This window comes from Lolium perenne, chromosome 7 (genome assembly GCF_019359855.2).
Source record: "Lolium perenne isolate Kyuss_39 chromosome 7, Kyuss_2.0, whole genome shotgun sequence".
Lineage (NCBI taxonomy): Eukaryota > Viridiplantae > Streptophyta > Magnoliopsida > Poales > Poaceae > Lolium > Lolium perenne.
Window position 1 is genome coordinate 95463724 of NC_067250.2, and position 24131 is coordinate 95487854.

The 24131-nt window shown below is 42.2% G+C and overlaps 1 protein-coding gene across 3 annotated transcripts; it reads right to left on the minus strand.

The window, feature by feature from the left end:
* Window positions 1–671: 671 nt before the first annotated feature.
* LOC127316593 (transmembrane emp24 domain-containing protein p24beta2) lies at window positions 672–3989 on the minus strand. 3 transcript variants are annotated; one of them, XM_051347032.2, is made up of 5 exons: window positions 3832–3989; window positions 3191–3442; window positions 1525–1711; window positions 1334–1441; window positions 672–1004 (listed from the first exon to the last, which is right to left on the minus strand). In XM_051347032.2, the coding sequence occupies exons 2-5, from the start codon at window positions 3398–3400 to the stop codon at window positions 871–873; spliced, it is 639 nt and encodes a 212-aa protein (XP_051202992.1). In that variant the 5' UTR covers window positions 3401–3442; window positions 3832–3989; the 3' UTR covers window positions 672–870. The 3 variants fall into 3 exon arrangements, with proteins under 3 accessions (XP_051202992.1, XP_051202994.1, XP_051202993.1); XM_051347034.2 differs by having other exon boundaries at window positions 3845–3988; XM_051347033.2 differs by having other exon boundaries at window positions 3837–3985.
* Window positions 3990–24131: the final 20142 nt, after the last annotated feature.

Genomic DNA, 24131 nt, shown 5'->3' on the forward strand with positions numbered 1-24131 from the left:
TGTTTAAATGGAGAAGAGAGAAAAAAGAAAAAAAATGCGTCGCCCCGCTGGAGCAGACCCCAGACGCAAACGGACGCGCGGACAAAAACGGTCATTTTTGACGCAAATGGACGCTCGCGGATATAAAAATGCGTCGCGCCGCTGAAGATGCCCTCACAATGGTTTCAGGTTCTGGTGATCTGAAGAGATCGAGAGTGAAATCACTGGGGACCTGAGAGATATCACTGGAGAAATCTCTGTTTCCGCAGTTGGCGTCTTGGGATCGACCTGGAACTGATCTCAGCTGGCGTCTCTGTTGGTTGGGTGCTCATGGTTGGGTGCTCAGCTCAATTATAGTGGCGCAGGTGGTACCATCCATTCGTACTCCCTCTTGCGTCAGGGAGCGACAGCTCTGGTGGGCGGCGATTCCTCTTCAATTCGTCTTCCCTCTTGCGTCCACTGCGACAGCGAGACCCATCCACCTCCGACTCATTCTTCACAAAGGGAAGCCACGCCATTTACGCCTAGATTTCCAGGAAGCATTGCCTCGCTACTGCAAGACCAGGAATCTTCTACCCGTAGCATAAGTGGCTGTGAGGCAACTTTCTATTAATATTATTATTAAGGTTCTGTGAATCAGCAGATGCCGGAAGGCCTGCGTTTCCTTTTTTATCAAAAAAAAAAACTGGCGATAAAAAAAAACTGAAAGCATTGAGGAAAATGGATGACACTAGTACATGGAACTGTTCAGTGTAATTTTCAGAGAACTCATCTATATATGGAGTCGAAAGGGATTATATATGTAACATGAATCCACAAACAGGTACCGGCAGGCGGTTCAGTATTACAGTTTAGCAGGGATGTCGATGAAGCGCCTTTTCTAACAGGGCATCAGACCCTAGATGACCCCAGCTTGCGCTCAAAGAGTCGGCGTAGCAGGTAGACCTGGATGACGCTGGCCGCGATAAGCGCGGCTGACTCGAAGAGCGCCTTGTGGATGGCCCTCCTGCTCATGTTCTCGTTCACTGCAGCACAGCACAGCAGGAAATGAACCGTTAGCTGGTAGTGTGATGGAACCTAACTTAACACAAAGATTTTGGATTATATGATGGCAAACACCAGCAATCCTAAATTTCTTTCGTACTATAGTCCACCTTGTATATTGCTAGTGTAAGTTAACCTTGCCATAGACAAACAAGAACCACCAAAGACTGTATCATATCACTCAAGTAAACATTTAGTGCTTTGCTTTATCCTTAACAAGCTGTATATGCCACAGGCAGCAAATGCTCGTAATGTCAGCAAAATCACCAGAGTGTATTTCTAGACAGATGCTAACAGAGGAGAGACTTACAAATTGCTTGCCGGTCGGTTTGGGCCTCTAGCCAGTGCTGCTCGAACTGAATGTTGTAAAGTGCTTCATCCAACTTTGCAATTTGTTCGAACAAAGGTGCAAAATGTTCTGCATCAAGGTCAAGAAAGACAAGGATGATGATATGTTTTGCTTCACATAAATTATATTAGGAAAGCTTCAGAAGTTCTTACCATCTTTGGCATGTTGATCGAAATATGAATAGTGGCCAACATGCACGTCAAAGTCTATGGTTTCATGGTATGGGGATTTATTGGTGAAGCAGAAGCGGTGGACACCTCTCTTCTGAACTATGAAATCAAACTTATCACTAGTCTTGTCACGAGAATCTCGGACTTGAGCTCCACTAGAATCTTTAACCTGTCATTAGTCAAGATTGAGCAAAAACTTAACTGTATGACATATAACTTCACGAGTACATCGATAATGAAATGTGCAATGTGGTCTAGTTCACTTCACAGTCGAGCTAAGTTTTACAAATACTTAATGAATTAATGACCATAAGAAGATTGAAGTAGTTGCATAAATAGGCAAACAAGGAGGAAATGTCATAGCAAGGCATTTCATTTTTCCACAAAGCAACCTTATATAGGAAGACGCTCACAAAAATCACGAAGTGTTTCAAGAAGAACTATTAAATCAGGTTCAAAGTGTTCCTCTACTCGAATAAAACTATCACGGCAGGAACAGAATTCTACGTAAAATAGTAGTAGCTGGAGAAGTAAAAGATCCTAGCAAAAGAAAGCAAGCGCACCGAGAAGTAAACAAATCTCACTGCAGACCACATACCAAATTACCAATAAAGTTAAGATAGTTACCAGCAAAACACAATTTCTATACCTAAATAGATGCCTCTCATGTCATAATTTCCTGCCTTTTCCGTGCGTACGCTCGCCAGGCGGTCACAGCCTATAGTCTCGCTTTCTCTCGCATTTTACTTCGTACATGTGGCCCGTTTTTCCTGTCTAAGCTACCAGCCCAAGTTTTAGTATATTTCTACTTGGGATGTATATTCCTAGAAGAAGCCCTTCTCTCGAATAAAACTATCACGGTCACAGTATGAAGGTCAGTTCATGTTCCGTTCATTTTGTTTGTCTATGGTAATAATGGCATTGACGGTAAAAAATGCTATATTGGCGAGTATTGGTATCCAATGTTTCCGTGGGGTGATTATCATACATTTTAAAGGTCTTATGCTATGCATTTATCACACGACAGTGGCCAATCTTCTATTCATGCAAAGTGAAGACTGATGTATGCCAAGAGCACTACATGAAGCACCTCGGACAATTTGCAATGTTGTTAGTGTTCTAATGGCGCCCTTTCTCACTCTGTACCAACATTAATGTGTATCCTACTTCTGAAATAATACATATTGATTTACAACTATTCGATGGAACTTTAAATTTGTGCTATCGGGGTGATGACTACAATTCGCTTTCAACCATGTTTGTTGTTCAGTATAATTTTATAAAAGCTACAATTTCAGCAGCAATGCATGGGGAATTATCTAGTTTTGATAATGGCTGTTAACAATGAGTCAATATATACAAAAATCAACAACTTATGGGATCTCACAACTACAAAAATATGTAACCTAATGCTAAAAAAGATTTAAATTAAAAAACATTAGTTGAATACTTTAAAATATAGTCTTTGATATGCTGCTACATTTTTTGTGACAGTAAATGCAGACTTTGCATAACACAAATAAAAATGCAAAATCAGAGGGGGCAAAATAGCAGCACTTCAAGCTAGTCTAGTAGACTGTACATGCTCATTGCACAATTCTTATTCTTGTGAGATAATACATATATGAAAAGGGGATCAAGTCCTTACCACCAGGTCCACCCCGTCCTCGCTATAATGCCACGGAGTGTCGGCCTTGATCACCACGAAGGATACATGGAGAGTATCCCCCTCGTAATCCACGTTATGCGAGAAACACTCCTCCCTATCAATAACAAAGCGGATACCCGCAGCCGAGCGGAAGAACGGTATGATGCAGAGGACCAAGACACACACCCTTCTCCAACTCAGCCCCTCCATGGTAATATTGGCAAAGAGCAATAACCGATAGCACAAACCTTCCTGCAAAGATAAAATCCAAAGTGTCACTTGATCTCTTCAACTACCTACACAAGTCGCCACATCAACGGGTGTGAACCTTGGGATCGTGTAGTATCACAGGACGCCAAAAAACTACCAGATCATGGTTCTTTACAACAAAACTACATGGTTGTTTATTCTACTGGCGCATACAAGGGGACGGACATGGTGGAATCGCAAAAATTACTGATCAATTATCTGTAATTATACAAGGGGACGGTGATATACATCAATCTATCGATTTCTTACCAAGATTTGCCTACCAAGAGGTGCGAGTCCGGTTGGATCTGACCTCTGGAAGTTCATGTATGTTTCACATCCAGTAGGAAGAATTGGGGGTAAGAAGTGAAGAATAAGATGGAGATGAGGACCTTACTCACGTACCGCCTGCTGGCGGCGGTCGGAGAACTCGCAGCTGGCGTTCGGCTCCGGCGATTCTCCCTTCTTGGCGGATGAAGAAGCAGTCAAGACTCGAGACTCACGAAGCGAGCTGACCTTGCAGAAGAACGCTAAACTTGTCACTTTGCGTAGTCTTTTCCTGTCTCTTTCCATGGAGGGTGGCCCATTAACCTGGGCCGTTTCATAACAATGGCCGTGTGGAGCCACGTGGGCTCCGTAGTCATATCAGCCCCAAGAGTAGGCTTGTATGATCAATATGCCAGACCTTGGCCTGCCATTAATAATTAATAGGCCCAAGAACGCCCCAGCGTGTGGCCACATAGGCCCAAAGATGTTGGGCCCAACAACTACGTCTCGAGAATCATCAAATGTTAATAATGCACAATGAGTGGTACTTTTGTGCTAAATTATCCTTTTAAAAGATGGGATTTACTTTTGGGCACTTACAATAAGGTGATATACATGGGAAAGTTCAAACGGAGACCAAGCTACATGTAGCTTTTTATTTCCAAACGCTAAAATTTCATGTTTCAAAGATTCCAAAAATCAGAATCAAAATTCTACATATATTCAATAATGTATACTACAATGGTGTAAAATCTACAAACTGCTTCATATTATATTCTAGGCTACACAAAAATAACAAATTCTAACAAATTTTATAGTGAAGAGTGCACATTTCAAGACTATAAAATTTGCGAGATTCTGTCAATTTTAGCCTAGAATACAAATTAGTTTGTATTCAGATTTTGCACCATTGTAGCATAGATCATTGGCTATCTCTAGATTTTTGTTTCGTAATTTTTTAAAACTTAAAAATATAAATTCCGAGTGTTTGAAAATAGTGAGCTACATGTAACTCGGCCTCTAAAAGGCCACACCCTGATATATATGTAAAATAAACAATGAGGTGATATAACTTCTCCTAGTGAAGAAACATGGGAATAATCGTTCTTGCTGAGAAGAGAAATGAGAGATATGATTGTCTTCCCTTGGCACAAGGTATTATTGGATGGTGATGAAAATTGATCTCACCGATTTTCTGTTCATGGTAAAAAATGGTCGTTTTGGGGTTTGTAATTTGTTGGCATGTCAATACTTTTTTTTACCCAAATCTAGAACAATTTTCTTATGGTGGCCACCTCATCGCAAGAAAAAATGCTACTCCCTCCGATCCCTTTTAATTGACAGGAGGAAGTAATACTTTCCTTTAGATAACCAACTATTTGATAAGGTAAACTCGATTATAACTAAAACTAGACGTACCCACAATCGCTTACACTATTGTTCCGCATATGGTCCCTTATCACATGTTCACGAATTAAGTTATGTCACCTTATACTTATAGGCATGCACGCAATAATTACTAGTATATGTTTTTATTATGTAAGGAGACCAAAAAATCATTCTAATATATATATCGTCTCTTAGTCACTTTAGTTACTTCTACGTTGTAACCATCGCCTAAATTTAGACACACGCAAAAATTAGTAACTAATAATAAATTTAGGAAAGGGCATGGCCTTTCTGCTCCCAAGCTCATTTGCTTCCGACTAAATTGTAAAATATAAATAAATAGAAAAAAATGGAAAAAATGGAAAATTTTGTAGAATGAACATGTGTTCTAACTCTTGCACTTCTCCAAGAAAAGACACATTTAGTGGTTTGTTCAAAAAAATCTAAATGTTGTCAAGAATAAATGTAGGTACTCTAAAAAAGCACCAATTCTTTGCATTTTATTCACATAACACCACATGTGTCATTTCTCTGCGAAAATGTTTTATGCGGTTAGAACTTAAAAAACATTCTCATGTTCATCGTCACTTTTTTTTCTATTTTCCTATTTTTTAGCAGACGCATATACGCTCGGGTTTATATGAGCATGGACTGTCGTGCATATGGGCTCTGCAGCAGTGGTATGCATGTGGGGGCGGCAGCACAGGAGAAGTTCAGAGTCTTACCTCTCAGGGTGAAAACCCAAGGTCTGGCCTTAACTGTTTGTGCCTGGCAATATTCTTGTTGGAGGCATTGTTTTGAGAGTGGGAACTATCTTCACGGTGAAAAGCAAAGACCTTTGGTCGGGCGTCGACAACGCTGGTGCGATGTTCCCTTCTTGGAGGCGTCGCTTTTGGAGAGTTTGTACTTCAGGTGTTGTCACGGTGGTGGTTGTATTGTTGTTGCTAGGTCTATAATGTTGTAGCGGGACTTTTATTCCTTAGTTTTCTTTACTCTTTTTTGGTTGTGTGCATCCGTAATGCTATTAGAGTGGGGCATTATTGCAGAGGCTGGGTGTAATTGGTATCTTCTGATATTAATATATTCCCTTTATCTAAAAAAATATGAGCATTTTCGTTTAACAAATAGTGGGATGTTGTATATAGTTTTTCTCTTGCGATATTGGTTTCGCAAGAGAAAAAATATATACAATATCCCACTATTTTTTCTCTTGTTTTTTCTCTTGTCATCGTCGTGGACTGTTAATTTAGGGCAAAGGCAGAGGGAACTTGACGTCACCGCTCAACTTGTACAGTTTGAACGACGCGTCCTGTAATTCTTTTTGGAGTGAGTTTCTTGTTTCAGCAAGAGACCGACCTGATCCATCCAGCAATGTTAGAATCTCGTCGAGAGAAGGTGCCAAATCAAGAACGAAAATCCACGCCTAACTTGCGATCACTTTTCTCTGGATACGGTGGTTATCGCTCCTGGCCCCGTACGATAGCGAAGTCACGTGCCGGGACCAAACACACAAAGGCGGAATCCAAGCAGCTGGTATCGGTAAGCGACGACGGTGCCAATGCAACGATCGAGATATTTCTCTGGAAAAAGTAGGATCGATGCCAAAAGAGGCTAGATATTAACGTTGTTTCTTCCACACCCCCTCCTTGAGCGGTGTGACCTTTTTCTCCTCTTCGGTAACCGCATTTTGTCTCTAGTTTATTTATTTTATCGAGATTGGTTTCTCTTTAAATTAGTCTTTTGATTGGTCGTGTGATGATTACTATGCATATTCATGGGCCCGTTACTAGCATTGATTTTTGAAACAATGTTACTTTAAAAGTTTTGCTTCATCAATTAATCGAGAAGATGTTTTAACAAGAAAAGTGACTATTTCAAAAGGGAACTGATATTTTCGAAAGATTATGAATGGCGTCACATCTTTATTGTGGAGTACCTGGATTAGTTAAGATTACAACCGGATTGCTCCTCGATCGGGAATGATTTTACTCCAACACTTCCGCACCTATAGATACCCACAACTTTGCTTCTTCTTGATCTTTTCGAAGGTTACCAAATACTTATGGTGTCACATCTTTATTGGAAAATACCCAAGCATTTAGTTTGTTCCAAACTTCGTGATGTGAGAAAGGTGAGGGAGGCAATGGCCTTACGATTGGGGGTTGAGGATGCGATCAGATCGACCCACCAAATATGGAGGGATTTTGTTGCCCATTGTTAAAGATCAAGAGAGTATAGCCTAAATCAATCTTTGATGAGCGCTCAAAGTCGAGTGGTGAATCGAAAATGAACAACGAAGTGCACGCTGACTGTTGGTTCTTTCGCAAAGTGGAAGGCCACGATTAAGTCAACCTCTCTTCTCAAGTCGATATGTCATTCAAATACGGAGTACTATTTTAAATTGCAATGCAAGCAAGTAACTTAATTTTGGCAGGAGTCCAAACTTCCCAAACACATGCACGCTTCAAAGAACTCAAGTTGTCATGGGCAGCCATATATATTTTCTTATGGTAGAACATTTTTTTGAGTAGATGGTTTTTTCTTTAGAACATGCACGGTGAGGCCAAACCCGTTTCTTTAGAGCTGGCCCATTTCTTGTTCCAAAAGAATCATGAGTAGGTTATACACAGATCACAGAATCTAAGAGCAAGAAGAGACCACTTATCTTCATCTTTCACATCATGTAGAGAAGGAAATAGATATAAGTCATACAATCTATTATCTTTTATTATCATCCTAGCAATTAATATATTAATTAAATTTAAGCAGAAAATTGTGTTGTTAAAGGAAGACATACGGTACAATGGGAAATAGTCTTCTCGTATTAATAAGAGATCATCTCTTAGATTTTTTTTTTTAAACTAGCGATCATCTCTTAGCTAAGAGAAGACAATCTTCTCTTTCTCACAGTAAAAAGACTTCTCTTTTTGTATTCTCTCCTCAAACTAAGTACGTGACTGCTCTAAGAGATGGTTAACATCACCTCCATTACACGTGCCCTAAGGGGTGGGCATGTACACTAGTAACGAAGGCGTGCCTTTCCTTAGCTATCCACATCATTGAGAGAAAACAATAGATATACGTTATACAATACATTATCTCTTACTGTCATCATTAGTAATTAATGTAAATTAACTAATTTTTAGTTAGAAATTATTTTTCTAAGGAAAAACATATCGTACAACTTATAAAATAGTTTTCACTTAATTTTTAAGGGATCATTCCTTAGCTGAGGGATGCCAACCTTCTATTTCTTATTTCTCTCCTCCAACTAAGCAAAAAAATCCGACGTGACAACTTTAAGAGAATACTAACATCATCCCATTGTACATGCCATGATACAACAAACTAACGAGACTCTCTGCAGGTCTTAACCCTGGCCCAATTTATGGAAAGATAAATTTCTCTATAGAAGTTTTCAGACAAGGTTGATTGCATAAATTATCAGTTAAAAGAACACATGAATGTACTTTTTATATATTCATTCAAAAAAATTAGACTGCATCCTGTATGCAAAGGTTCAGAGAGATTAGGGGCAATGAAACAATATATTTTCTACAAAATAATATATATAGGTTTTAGGCTCATGTATACAAGCACATTTTTTGTTTGCACTTTCATTTGCAGGTGCATTAAAAAGCATGCTAATATCTACACCATTAACCATAAATTTACATAGTATGGAAATATATATTACAATGAATCTAGTAAAACAAAAAAGGTGTTGTACATGTTTATATATTGGGAGTGAATGATTCTGAGTCAGGGGACATAATTGAATTCTAGTTGTGATACATGTTAGAACTCATGATTAGCACGATTCATGAAACAAATCTATGAATGATGCAACATTCTCATATGTAATGCATGGCAACTCGTAAAAAGCATGAATCGCAAACCAATCCCACGGTCTGGAACATTTGTTGTTGCAACTTATGGGGCCTGAAACATTTGTTGTTGCAACTTATGGGTAACATGAATCACGACGCAATTCAACCTTTTGAAGGTTGACTGAGAATGAAACTAATTCCAGCCGAGTGAGAATTAGCAAAACCGTTATATATCTTTGTACAACGATAGCTTCTTCCGACTTGGCAACGAACTTATTTTCATTAGTAAATTTCCGGGCAGTTAAGCAAAAGAGAGGCGGATACCTCCGTTTTCTCCTAAAACTACAAGAACATTCTCATAGCACCCAAGACACTCTCCGATTTGGAGTCTTCACCGGCTAGCTATTCTGCCACATGCTGATTTTTTTAAACACGATACAAGCACAAACACTTATATCTATATGAACGTAGGCACACATATCCTATGTTTGTGAGCAACTCTGAAAGGCTAAGTCGAGATCTTGAGATTAACGGAGTTACCAGTTACCACAGACGTCTCACTATCGATGAACACGTCGATAGTCGACTCCATTAAACTAAAATATTCCAACTTTATAGGACACACGTGTCTAACCTAGAATTGGAATTCTCGTGTCCGAGGGTACATCCAACCTTCTGACCATCCATCGCGAGATTGGTTCTCACATGCCGAGGTTAATTCGTCTGCGAGAGAGGATACAATAATGGCGAAAAGCTCCACCGGGCCTTTGTCGGTGCACACGCTTGTGACCCATGACAGCCACATGCTCGAAGGATGGAGACCACCAGAGGTAGAAGGAGGACCAAAAAGAGCGTGATCACGAGGGGCGTGTTCGGTAGCTTGGGCCCGAATAGTGGCTCATTGTCGCAGTGGTGTGAGCACACCTGCGCGTTCGGAACGAGCCACGGGCCGGAATTGGCCTGTTGTTTGGTAGGTCGGGCTGCATCGTTTGGGCCAAAAAGGGTTTTTGTTTATTTTCCTGCAGTCAACCCCAAGTCTCGATGGAGATGATATTAGGTCTGTTTGGTACCATCCAGGTATGCCTAAGGTCACCTCTTATCTACAACTGGTAGCCTTGCCATGCTCTCACCACCCATCACACAGAAATCAGTGCAGAATAACGAAGCTAGCAGTTCACGAAATTAGCCCTAGCTAGTACGAATGGTAGTTTATAATGATGCTCCCTAGCTACTACGAATGGTAGTTTATCATCATGGAGTAGTTCAACATGCGGAGATCAAATTGGGGTTCGAGAAACAAGGGATCAAAGGGGGGTTCTTCTTCTTCACTTCTTCACTTCTTCTTCTCAGATGGTGGTGTTGTCTCTGGCTCCCCACATTTCCTCTTCTCCTTACAGGCATCATTGTCGCTTACGCCCACGCCATGGTCGGTCTCTACTTCATCAAAAGTAACAACATCTTCGAAGAACTCATCCTCGCCCCAACCTAGTATCCAGTTGTGAAGAGTGCATCAAGCAAGGATCAGCTTTACTTGAGTGTCAAAAGTGTGGAACGGTTTCTATTCAAGGACCTTCAAGTTGTGCTTCAATGCAGCAAAGGCCCTCTGATGTCTACGGGTGCTTCTATTCTTGTAGACAGTGTTGGGCCTCCAAGAGCAGAGGTTTGTAGAACAGCAGCAAGTTTCCCTTAAGTGGATCACCCAAGGTTTATCGAACTCAGGGAGGAAGAGGTCAAAGATATCCCTCTCAAGCAACCCTGCAACCACAAAGCAAGAAGTCTCTTGTGTCCCCAACACACCTAATACACTTGTCAGATGTATAGGTGCACTAGTTCGGCGAAGAGATAGTGAAATACAGGTGGTATGAATGTATATGAGCAGTAGTAACGGCACCAGAAAATAGCTTGATGCTACGACTGGCGTGTGGTTGATGGTGCTAATATTGCAGGCAGTACAGATGCAGTAGAACAGTAAACAAGTGATGATTGCAGTATTTAGGAACAAGGCCTAGGGATAATACTTTCACTAGTGGACACTCTCAACATTGATCACATAATAAAACCACTCTACACTCTGTTGTTGGATGATGAACACCACTAATTATGTAGGATTACACGAACCCTCAATGCCGGAGTTAACAAGCTCCATAATATTCGATATTCATGTTTAAATAACCTTAGAGTGCATGATAGATCATTGCAATTACACCAAGTACTAACATAGCATGCACACTGTCACCATCACACTATGAAGGAGGCATAGATCACATCAATACTATCATAGCAATAATAAACTTCATAATCTACAAGAGATTACAATCATAACCTACGCCAAGTACTACACTATGCACACACTGTCACCATTACACCGTGCAGGAGGAATAGACTACTTTAATAACATCACTAGAGTAACATAGATGAATAGTGATACAAAACTCATATGAATCTCAATCATGTAAGGCAGCTCATGAGATCATTGTATTGAAGTACATAGGGAGAGAGATGAACCACATAGCTACCGGTACAGCCCTTAGCCTCGATGGAGAACTACTCCCTCCTCATGGGAGACAGCAGCGGTGATGAAGATGGCGGTGGTGTCGATGGAGAAGCCTTCCGGGGGCACATCCCTGTCCCGGCGGCGTGCCGGAACAGAGAGTCCTATCCCCCAGATCTTGGCTTCGCGATGGCGGCGGCTCTGGATGGTTTCTCGTACCGTGGCTTTTTCCGTATCGAAGTTTTAGGTCAGGGACCTTTATATAGGCGAAGAGGCGGAGTCGGAGGGCTGACGAGGCGACGACACAACAGGGGGGCACGACCCACACCCTGGCCGCGCCAGCCTATCATCTGGGGCCCACAGGGCTCCCCTCTGGCGGCTCTCGGGTGTTCTAGAAGCTTCGTCTAATTCTAAGACTCTGGGCATTGATTTCGTCCAATTCCGAGAATATTTCCTTACTAGGATTTCTGAAACCAAAAACAGCAGAAAACAGGAACTGGCACTTCGGCATCTCGTCAATAGGTTAGTTCCGGAAAACGCATAAAAACGATATAAAGTGTGAACAAAACATGTAGGTATTGTCATAAAACAAGCATGGAACATCAGAAATTATAGATACGTTGGAGACGTATCAGCATCCCCAAGCTTAGTTCCTACTCGTCCTCGAGTAGGTAAACGATAAAAGATAATTTCTGAAGTGACATGCTACCAACATGATCTTAATCATACTATTGTAAAGCATATGAATGCAGCGATTCAAAGCAATGATAAAGACAATGATTAAACAACTGAACCATATAGCAAAGACTTTTCATGAATAGTACTTTCAAGACAAGCATCAATAAGTCTTGCATAAGAGTTAACTCATAAAGCAATAAATTCAAAGTAAAGGCATTGAAGCAACACAAAGGAAGATTAAGTTTCAGCGGTTGCTTTCAACTTGTAACATGTATATCTCATGGATATTGTCAACATAAAGAAATATAACAAGTGCAACAAGCAAGTATGTAAGAATCAATGCACAGTTAACACAAGTGTTTGCTTCTAAGATGGAAGGAAGTAGGTAAACTGACTCAACATAAAAGTAGAAGAATGGCCCTTCGACGAGGGAAGCATCGATTGCTATATTTGTGCTAGAGCTTTTATTTTGAAAACATAAAGAGAGCATAAAAGCAAAATTTTGAGAGGTGTTTGTTGTTGTCAACGAATGGTAGTGGGCACTCTAACCCCCTTGCCAGACAAACCTTCAAAGAGCGGCTCCCATGAAACATTTTTATTTTTGGGTGGCACTCCTTCCAACCTTGCTTTCACAAACCATGGCTAACCGAATCCTCGGGTGCCTGCCAACAATCTCATACCATGAAGGAGTACCTTTTTATTTTAGTTTTATTAAGATGACACTCCTCCCCACCTTTGCTTTCTCAAGCCATGGCTAACCGAATACTCGGGTGCCGTCCAACAATCACATACCATGGAGGAGTGTCTATTTTTTGTAAAATTATGAGAGTTAATTAATTTGGGACTGGGAATCCCATTGCCAGCTCTTTTTGCAAAATTATTGGATAAGCGGATGAAGCCACTAGTCCATTGGTGAAAGTTGCCCAACAAGATTGAAAGATAAACACCACATGCTTCCTCATGAGCTATAAAACATTGACACAAATAAGAGGTAATAAATTTTGAAGTGTTTAAAGATAGCACTCAAGCAATTTACTTTGGAATGGCGGAGAAATACCATGTAGTAGGTAGGTATGATGGACACAAATGGCATAGTTTTTGGCTCAAGGATTTTGGATGCACGAGAAGTATTCCCTCTCAATGCAAGGATTAGGCTAGCAAGGTTGTTTGAAGCAAACACAAGTATGAACTAGTACAACAAAACTTACATAAGAACATATTGCAAGCATTATAAGACTCTACATCGTCTTCCTTGTTGTTCAAACACCTTACTAGAAAATATCTAGACCTTAGAGAGACCAATCATGCAAACCAAATTTTAGCAAGCTCTATGTATTTCTTCACTAATAGGTGCAAAGCATATGATGCAAGAGCTTAATCATGAGCACAACAATTGCCAAGTATCAAATTATTCAAGACATCATACCATTTACCACATGTAGTATTTCCCGTTTCCAACCATATAACAATTAATGAAGCAGTTTCAACCTTCGCCATGAACATTAAAAGCTAAGAACACATGTGTTCATATGAACCAGCGGAGCGTGTCTCTCTCCCACACAAGCATTTATTCAAACAAAAACAAAAACAAAAACAAATAGACGCTCCAAGTAAACTACATATGATGTGACCGAATAAAAATATAGTTTCAAGAGAAGGAACCTGATAATTTGTCGATGAAGAAGGGGATGCCTTGGGCATCCCCAAGCTTAGATGCTTGAGTCTTCTTGAAATATGCAGGGGTGAACCACCGGGGCATCCCCAAGCTTAGACTTTTCACTCTTCTTGATCACATTGTATCATCGTCCTCTCTTGACCCTTGAAAACTTCCTCCACACCAAACTCGAAACAAACTCATTAGAGGGTTAGTGTATAATCAAAATTCACATGTTCAGAGGTGACACAATCATTCTTAACACTTCTGGACATTGCACAAAGCTACTGAAAGTTAATGGAATAGAAAAATCCATCAAGCATAGCAAAACAGGCAATGCGAAATAAAAGGCAGAATCTGTCAAAACAGAACAGTCCGTAAAGACGAATTTCTAAGAGGCACCAGACTTGCTCAAATGAAAATGCTCAAATTGAATGAAAGTTGCGTACATATCTGAGGATCACTCGCGTAAATTGGCATAATTTTCTGAGTTACCTACAGAGAATTAGGCCCAGATTCGTGACAGTAAGAAATCTGTTTCTGCGCAGTAATCCAAATCTAGTATGAACCTTACTATCAAAGACTTTACTTGGCACAAAAATGCAACAAAATTAAGATAAGCAGAGGTTGATACAGTAGTAACAACTTCCAAGACTCAAATATAAAACAAAAGTACTGTAGTAAAATAAACACATGGGTTATCTCCCAAGAAGTTCTTTCTTTATAGCCATTAAGATGGGCTCAGCAGTTTTAATGATGCACTCGCAAGAAATAGTATTTGAAGCAAAAGAGAGCATCAAGAGGCAAATTCAAAACACATTTAAGTAATTGTTTCACATCCTAGTAAATCCAAGAAAACTAGTGTTCATGTGCTTTCTACCAGAATAGGTGATCATTGCTATTATGGTTTATGTGATATTGGTGCAAGTTCTAGTGCTATTCCTTATGAGCTTTACATGAAAATTATGCATGAAATTGGTTCTTCTGAACTTGAAGAAATTGATGTGGTTATTTGTCTTGCTGATAGAGAGACCATCTCTCGGATTGGTATTGTTAGAGATGTGGAAGTTTTATGTGGTAGGATTAAATATCACGCTGATTTCCTAGTACTTGGTACAGCTGCTAGTAAGACTTGTCCTATAATTTTTTATAGACCTTTCTTGAATACTTGTGGTGCTATTATTGACTGCAGAAGGAAAAAATTCTTACTAAATTTGATGCAGAGTCTTATGAGTTTAATTTTTCTAAGTTTGCTAAAGCTCCTTATAAAACTGAATTGTCTAATGAAGATTTTAGAGTTGAACAACTTGCTTCTGTTGTTGTTGCTCCTAACAATATTTTGCAGCAATATATGGAGGATCGCGAAAGTGAGGTCTTTATGAAGGAAAGAAATGAAATTGATGAGATTTTTCTTCGTCAACCGGAGATGCTTAAGCATGATTTACATCTTCGTCAACCGGAGATTTGGGTACCACGCTACCACCCAAGGAGAATCCTGTTTTTGATTTTAAATCTTTACCGAATGATCGTACATATGCTTATATTGATGATAAGAAGTTACATCATGTTGATTAGTTCGAAACTTTCGGGATAGGAAGAGGAAAGATTATTAGGAGTATTGAAGAAACACCGAGGAGCTATGAGATATACTCTTGATGATTTGAAGGTAATTTCTCCTACTATATGTCAGCATGCTATTAATATGGAACCAGATGCAAATCCAGTCGTTGAACATCAACACTGTTTAATTCCCAAAATGAATGATGTGGTAAGAAATGAGGTATTGAAACTTCTTGATGCTGGTATTATTTATCCTATTGCGGATAGTAGATGGGTTAGTTTTGTGCATTGTGTCCCAGAAAAAGGAGGAAGTACTATTATACCTAATGAGAATAATGAACTTATTCCTCAAAGAGTAGTAGTTGGTTATAGGATGTGCATTGATTTTAAAAAAGTTAATAAAATTACTAAGAAAGATCATTACCCTTTACCTTTTATTGATCAAATGTTAGAAAGGTTGTCTAAGAAAACATATTTTTGTTTTCTTGATGGTTATTCTGGATTTTCTCAAATTGCTGGTAAAAAATAAGATCAAAAGAAAACCACTTTTATTTGTCCTTATGAAACTTATACTTATAGACGTACATCTTTTGGTTTGTGTAATGCTCCTGCTACATTTCAAAGATGTATGTCTGCTATCTTTCATTATTTTTGTTTCCCTAGGGCCTAACCTGTCCTTGCTTTGAAAATCGGTTCCTTCAAGAACACGACGAGTTGATCCAGATAACCAAACGAATCGAAAATTGCTGACCCAAACCACCAAAGAGCATACATCCTACCAAACGCGTCTGGGTATCCCGCACATGCACACCGTACACGAATCGGGAGCGTGCGATCGGCCCAGCACGAAGCTTGCGGCCATGGCGCATATGCGTGAGCAGTAACCTGTGCTGTGCGTCAGTGTGTGCGTGGCGTGCGCAGCTCGTTTTTTTCGAAATGGGGGAAATATTGCCCCAGCTTCTGCATCCAAAGAATGCACACGGCTTTTTTTATTAGATTATTCACGAACCTTACAAGAAACAATACAAAAGACCAATCTCGAAGCAACCTTACTATACCTACAGTGGGATGAAGAGGGTGACAATACACCAACTCACATCAACCAAAACTAAATGCCTTCCCAAACCGCCCAATAGCAAATGAGAAGCACATCCAGTCAAGCAGACTCTCAGCGTACGCCAACGCCCACGCCACAGGAGTTGCTCCCGCCGTCTTCCTCGACTCCATCTTCAAGAGAGATCATCGCATTAACCTTGCAAGACCTGCCGTCGATGCCACCATGACGCCAGACGGCTCCACCATCCTGCACCTATTCATCATCCCGCATCTGTCGTTGATACCCTGCAGCACCATGCCGCTGAGACTCAGCGCCAACAATGTGGTAGATGAACACCACTCCACCGAGAACCACCAACATCCAGCAGCTGCTCCAAAAACGATGCCCCGAGAGGTAGAACGACGCAGGGTGCGCCGCCATCGTCCGATCCGGGAGACCCGGACCTAGGGTTTCCCCCGGAGTAGCACAAGTGAGAGACCGCAGACTGCGACGACGATGCCTTCAAGAAGGTAGCGGCGCGACACGTCGCCATCGTCCGCCAACCGAAGTCGGAGCACGGTTTACACCGGCAGCCGCGCATCCCCAACTCGCCGAGTGTAGTGCCAAGATGGGCAAAGATGACGCCTTCGACAAGGTAACGACGTCGACCGACGCCGCCATCATCCGCCAAGACCGAGGTCGAGGCTCAGTTTTCACCGGCCGCCATGACACCCCGGACTAGATCACCATTGTCGGAAACCTATGTGAGATCTCATGATCCCCCACACAGGGTTACCAGCCTAGCCGACCACCTCTGACGAAGAAAGAGGCCGCCCCCTCCGTCAAACCCGAGGCTGCTGCCCCGGGCGTCCTCGATCCGCGGGAGAATCCCAAGTTCACCTCCCCGCACCGGCGAGAAAGGGAGGAGATGGAGCAACCCATCCCCCCACCCGCCACCACCGGTGTGCCGTCGACGGGAGGCAGGGGAGGCCGCGGCAGATCAACCACCGTCCGACCGCCCAGCCTCCTACCTCCGACCGCCGCCGCCCAGCCATCACACGTGGGCAGGGGGTCTACCGCCGCAGCATCGAGGGGATCCCCCAGCCGTCGTCCTCTCCGCGTCAAGAGGGAAGCCCGCCGCCGCCGCCGCCACGCCCCGCGGCCTTTGCCCGGCGGCTCCGCCGGCGGCGGCGGCTGGAGGCGGCTAGGGTTTTTTGGGTGAGGGAGGGAGGGTGCGGGAAGACTGTTGGCTCGGTAATTCTCCTTATGGCTAGGGTTTTTTTGGGTGAGGGAGGGAGGGTGCGTGCGCAGCTCGTGGACAAAGTAAGCTTCAAACTTTTCAATTCATAAGTCGAGCGATAGCATGCACGCACTGACGCGCACGAGGCCGGCCCAGCGCTCAGCCGGCAGGCGACCGAGATTCCTCGCCGCCGGCCGGCGGAACCTCTCGTCTTCTCTCGTTAATTTACTGATGATGCCGATGCGGGTTCTTAGCTAACTGTTCTGATCATGTGGCCGATAGGAGGCGGCGAGATCGACCCATCTCTGTCTCTCTTTGCTTCTTTGGTTACCACACTCGCCGGCTGCTAGTTGATTTGGTTTGGTTTGGCAGTCGGTGTGTAGGAGGGAATAGTTGTCACGGATCATTTAGATAATCGAGGACAGGACAGTTAGTTTGTTAGTAAAAAAGTGACCGTGATTCGGCCTTCATACGCATGATTGCTTATTCGTGGCGCACTTTGTTTAACTAATCTCCAGTGTCCTTGTCATGTTTCTTCCTGTTTTGTTCTATCCCCTGTTTTGATTGACTGGCTGTTAAATAGTCTGGTGTTTGGACGACGTGCAGTTTACCCGCAAGCATCAACTTCTGACCTACTACTAGATGGCAGTTTGTGTGCTCCCTACTGGAAATTAGTAAACTCGCTCTTAGTTGTTGCTAGTAGTAGTACTATATAGTTTAGCACTTGAACGTTGGATCCATTAGTCGGCTCTACGTGCAACGCTTGTTTATTAGCATTCTGTTTCACAATATAAGTTGTTTTAGCAAATTAAAATACTCTCTCTTGCCCAAAATATGTTGCATATAAGGTTTGGTCAAAGTCAAACTCCGTAAAGTTTTATCATCTATATTGATAAAATATAAACATATACAACAAAGGAAAAATAGTTTTAGAACTTTTTTGAAATATATTTTCATATTAATTATATGCACTTGTCTTAGTAGATCTTTGTATTATTATCTATATTCTCGGTCAAAGTTTGCATGGTTTGACTTGCACGAAAAATTATGTGCAACATAAAATGGGCAAGAGGGAGTAGGTTAACTAAAATTATATTATAAAACATAGGGAGTAATAAATACTATACATTTTTTCTCGTAAAGATTTCTGCTATTAAGCCAGAGTTCAGATTGGCACAATAAAAGCATAAGTCTGCGTAATAATTAAGATGCACATACCAGAGTAACCACCATCGGACCACCATCCGTTTGTCGATTTCGAAGCTCCATTGCCACATCATCACCATCTCCATAGCCACCGCCCTAGAATTCTCCATTAGGCTGCTCATAGTGCGGAGTAACTTAGACTAGTAACATATGCCATGTTACTAGTCTAGGATACTACCTTCATACTACCTCCGTCCCAAGGAATAAGGCGCACGCGCATTCCAAGGCGAACTTTGACCATAAAAATTAAGCAACAAAATCTTGGTTATATTATATGTAATTAGTATCGCTGGATTCGTATTGAAAAACACTTTCTAATGATATTAATTTCATACAAACAATATTTATATATTTGAAGCAATTCTTAGTCAAACGAAAATCACGTAAAACGAGGGCGCCTTATTCCTTGAATCGGAGGTAGTAGTGGGTAATAACTTATATGTGGTGTCATGCATTGTGTCATTTATTATGTTGTAGACTCATTTTGCCTTGGGGTGTGTGATATTATGGTAACATAGCTAGTTACCACCTCACTCTCTTTCTTCATTTATTCACATGCCATGTCACCAAAATGCCTTGAGATGTGTGATGTTACTAGCTATGTTACTCCCAATATGAGCAGTCTTAGACTACTCATAGTGGGAGTAACTTCAGTAGTAACTAAGTGTCCAACTCAACAAATTTGCTTATGTGGCACTGAGTTAATGAGGAGAGAGGAGGATGGAGTAACATAGATAGTTACTGTAACATCACACTTCTCAAGATACAATGAGTCTATAAGCTAATTAATGAAAACATATATGATACTACTTTGATGTTACTAACCACTATGAAGATAGTAACATAGAGTAGTAACATGTGCATATTACTACTCTATGTTACTTCCCACTATGACTAGTCTTAGCCATCATACTTGTACCATTGATTTATTCGCGATTGGCAGCACTATTAAAACTATTTGGTATTAATCTATTGAGATTTCATATACTTACGATTGTTGCTATAATCATATTGTCTCTAGTTCCATGGGCTGAGAGCCAAGCCCTAGCTTGCAGCACACATGCACTTTGACATGTATTTGTCGGTGTAGTTTCATGTATTATGTATTTGTCTGGTCTTTGCCTCGATCCTAGGACTTTCTTAGTACCCAAGACCCCGAAAGACTGGTGAAAATAAAGGTATTTCTAGAGAAGATTTGCAGCGCGAAGGGGGGGGGGGGGGGACCGGTAGTTGAATATAATTTTGTAGTATGTGTCAGTGATTTTGTAGGATGTGTCAGTGATGGGTATGTTTATTCCTAATAACTAGGTATCCCCGCAGTACGAGTAGGGTACTTGTTTGGACAATTCAATCCGTGGTTATTAAGATTGTAATATATGGCGACTCATGGACGCATCTCCCACACATTTTAGTGTTACAAAGTTATATATTTATAACTACTGGTGCTTTATTGCATTTCCTATACCACAATGTTTGTGCATAGCTCCAGGTAAAATCATGGCCCTACCTATTTTCATCCATCGATACAGACCAAAAAGATAAATAGGTTGTCTGGTAAACAAAGATTCTACAAACTTTCTTAGTCTCCCTAGAAGTGATATTTCTAAGAACATACTTCCTGATTCAATATAAACGTAGGTCTCTTAGAAAAAAACCACTATACTGCATTTGTAATCCAGATTGAATGTATCCACAAACTCTTCTCCTTTAGGATAGGATGATATTAGCAGGCCGCCTTTACCATCTAGCCGACCGCCCCGGCATTGTAACATTTCTGAGCACTTCACGCACTCGATTACACAATCGCATGAGGACATAGTCACATAGGGTCTTTACCAAGATCATCCGGAGGCCTCAACGTGTGTGTACATGTGTGGATGTGGATCAAATCCATGACACCATGCCTCGGCTTAGTCCATATGATTTATTTCTTTTTAGAATTGTGATCACAAGCCCACACACAAATCCAATCAAACATACAAATACAGGGTCGGGAATCAAAAGCCCAAGAAAAATGATGATGCATATGGAACATGCATAGTGGCATACAGATACAGGACCAGGATGAAGACAAAGAAGGAACGAGAAAGGTGATCCCTTTACTCTGGAGACGGCTGAGTCACGGCCTCATCACAGGATGCTAGCGACTCGCGTGCGGGCTGAGCCGAGATTTCCTGCAGAAAAGAAAGGAAAAGAAGAGGATTGAGGAGCAGATTAACGTTGTTTTCCTGCTGTGTCTCGAGATAATTCCAAATCTTCTCCTCCTCTCTCGGTTCGGCGCACTACTCTGTAGAATTCCTGTATAATTGAGACTAGATCCCGCTGCCTGTGCGCGATGCAAGGACAGAGATCGAGGTCGTGGCAAGTGGTAATCAGAGCAAGGTTTGGATCCGCAATTTTTTTCTCAAATCTCGATTCCACCGAGTCTCTGTCGATAAATCCGAACAAAGGGTGCGATTCCTCGCGAATCTGCGCAAAACACCCTGGGTGTACCGTAGATCGGTCTGACGGAACCCGCGTGAGTCAAGACGACGAGATCCGGGAGATTGAACCTCACAGAGAGGGTGGAAATGGCGGAATTGTCGGTCTCTGATCTCCGACAGCTGATAGCGGCTACGGCAGAGGCCAACAAGGCGGCGGCGGAGGCGGGGCAAGTCAACGCCGCCCGCATCTCGGACATCAGCGCCACGCTCGACAAGTTGGCGACCTCACAGCAGGAGGTCGTCCGCAATACCACCAAGGTCAACAACACGCTCGATCGAGTAATTCAGGCCAACGCGGCTCTGGATCGCTCCGTCGTCGACTTGAAGCAGTCGATGGAGCTGGTGGCTTCGCGCCTCGACAACATCGAGAAGGCGGCGACCATGCTCTCGACCCCGGGCACCGATCAGGGCTCGGGTTCGCTTCGACCTGAACGGCATCGCCAACAACAACGTCACCAGGGTGTTAGTACTGGAGAGGATCACACCTCCAGTCACGCCCTGGTCAGGGGTGAGCCATCTGTAACTCATACTGTATATTTTGGCCGGACTATCAGATGATGATGAGGATGATAAAGTTGAGACTGATCATAATTTCACCTCCAATCGCAACCATTCTTATCCTAGATTGCCTAAGTCTGATTTTCCTAATTTTGATGGGGATAACCCGAAGTAGTGGAAAAAGAGCTGTGAGAAGTACTTTAAACTCTACAATGTGCAAACTAATCTGTGGGTAGATTTTGCTACTATGCATTTTAGGGGTAATGCTGCATTATGGTTACAGACATATGAGGCGTTGCATAATATTTCTACTTGGCCAGAGTTGTGTGTAGGAGTGTTCTCAAAATTTAATAGAGATAAATATGCTAGAATAATGGATAGTTTCTTTTCTCATAAACAAACCAGTTCAGTAGATGAGTATGCTCGCAAGTTCTAGGAGTTGATGCATAAAATCCTGCTTTACAATCGTTCATATGATGAAACTTTCTTTGTTAGGCATTTCTTAGCTGGCTTAAGATTAGACATACGTAGAGCTATAAAATTGCATAATCCAAACACAGTTGATCTGGCCTTCTCCATGGCTCAAACGCAGGAAGCTCTACTTGCGGAGAATACCTCACCTGGGGCGCCTCCAGAGCAGAAAAAGTCAGAGGAGAAACCTCCAGTACCCTCTAAGTTTGATTCTCTTCGAGCCCAGCGCCGAGCCCGCGGTGAATGCTACAAGTGCGGGGAAAAGTTCAGCCCAGGACATAAATGTCCTGCCCAGGTGCAATTACATGTATTGGAGGAACTCTTAGAAGCACTGCAGATCACGGACGGTGCACCAGAAGTCGCCTCAGATGGTGATGAATCGGATTCTGCTGGGTCTGACACTGAAGAAATGATGAAGCTCTCAGTGCATGCAATGTCAGGGACAACAAGTCGCAGAAGTATGCGTCTGCAAGGGGTTATTGGAAAACAGTCGGTGCTCATCCTAATAGACTCCGGCAGCTCAAGTAATTTCATCAGCCAACATTTGGCCGCTAAGCTACAGTTTGAAGCCACAAACATTCCCATGGCCAAAGTCAGTGTCGCCGGTGGAGGAACGATTGCCTGCACCAAGCTATTACCAGATATGACTTGGCACACATGATACGCGTACAGCACGCGTCCGTTGGAAACCCCAAGAGGAAGGTGTGATGCGTACAGCGGCAAGTTTTCCCTCAGTAAGAAACCAAGGTTTATCGAACCAGTAGGAGCCAAGAAGCACGTTGAAGGTTGATGGCGGTGAGATATAGTGCGGCGCAACACCAGGGATTCCGGCGCCAACGTGGAACCTGCACAACACAACCAAATTACTTTGCCCCAACGAAACAGTGAGGTTGTCAATCTCACCGGCTTGCTGTAACAAAGGATTAGATGTATAGTGTGGATGATGATTGTTTGCAGAAAACAGTAGAACAAGTATTGCAGTAGATTGTATTTGATTAAAAGAATGGATCGGGGTCCACAGTTCACTAGTGGTGTCTCTCCCATAAGATAAATAGCATGTTGGGTGAACAAATTACAGTTAGGCAATTGACAAATAGAGAGGGCGTGACCATGCACATACATGATATGATGAGTATAGTGAGATTTAATTGGGCATTACGACAAAGTACATAGACCGCTATCCAGCATGCATCTATGCCTAAAAAGTCCACCTTCAGGTTATCATCCGAACCCCTTCCAGTATTAAGTTGCAAACAACAGACAATTGCATTAAGTATGGTGCGTAATGTAATCAATAACTACATCCTCGGACATAGCATCGATGTTTTATCCCTAGTGGCAACAGCACATCCACAACCTTAGAACTTTCTGTCACTGTCCCAGATTTAATGGAGGCATGAACCCACTATCGAGCATAAATACTCCCTCTTGGAGTTAAGAGTAAAAACTTGGCCAGAGCCTCTACTAATAACGGAGAGCATGCAAGATCATAAACAACACATAGGTAATAGATTGATAATCAACATAACATAGTATTCTCTATCCATCGGATCCCAACAAACACAACATATAGCATTACAGATAGATGATCTTGACCATGTTAGGCAGCTCACAAGACCCAACAATGAAGCACAATTAGGAGAAGACGACCATCTAGCTACTGCTATGGACCCATAGTCCAGGGGTGAACTACTCACTCATCACTCCGGAGGCGACCATGGCGGTGAAGAGTCCTCCGGGAGATGATTCCCCTCTCCGGCAGGGTGCCGGAGACGATCTCCTGAATCCCCCGAGATGGGATTGGCGGCGGCGGCGTCTCTGGAAGGTTTTCCGTATCGTGGCTCTCGGTACTGGGGGTTTCGCGACGAAGGCTTTAAGTAGGCGGAGGA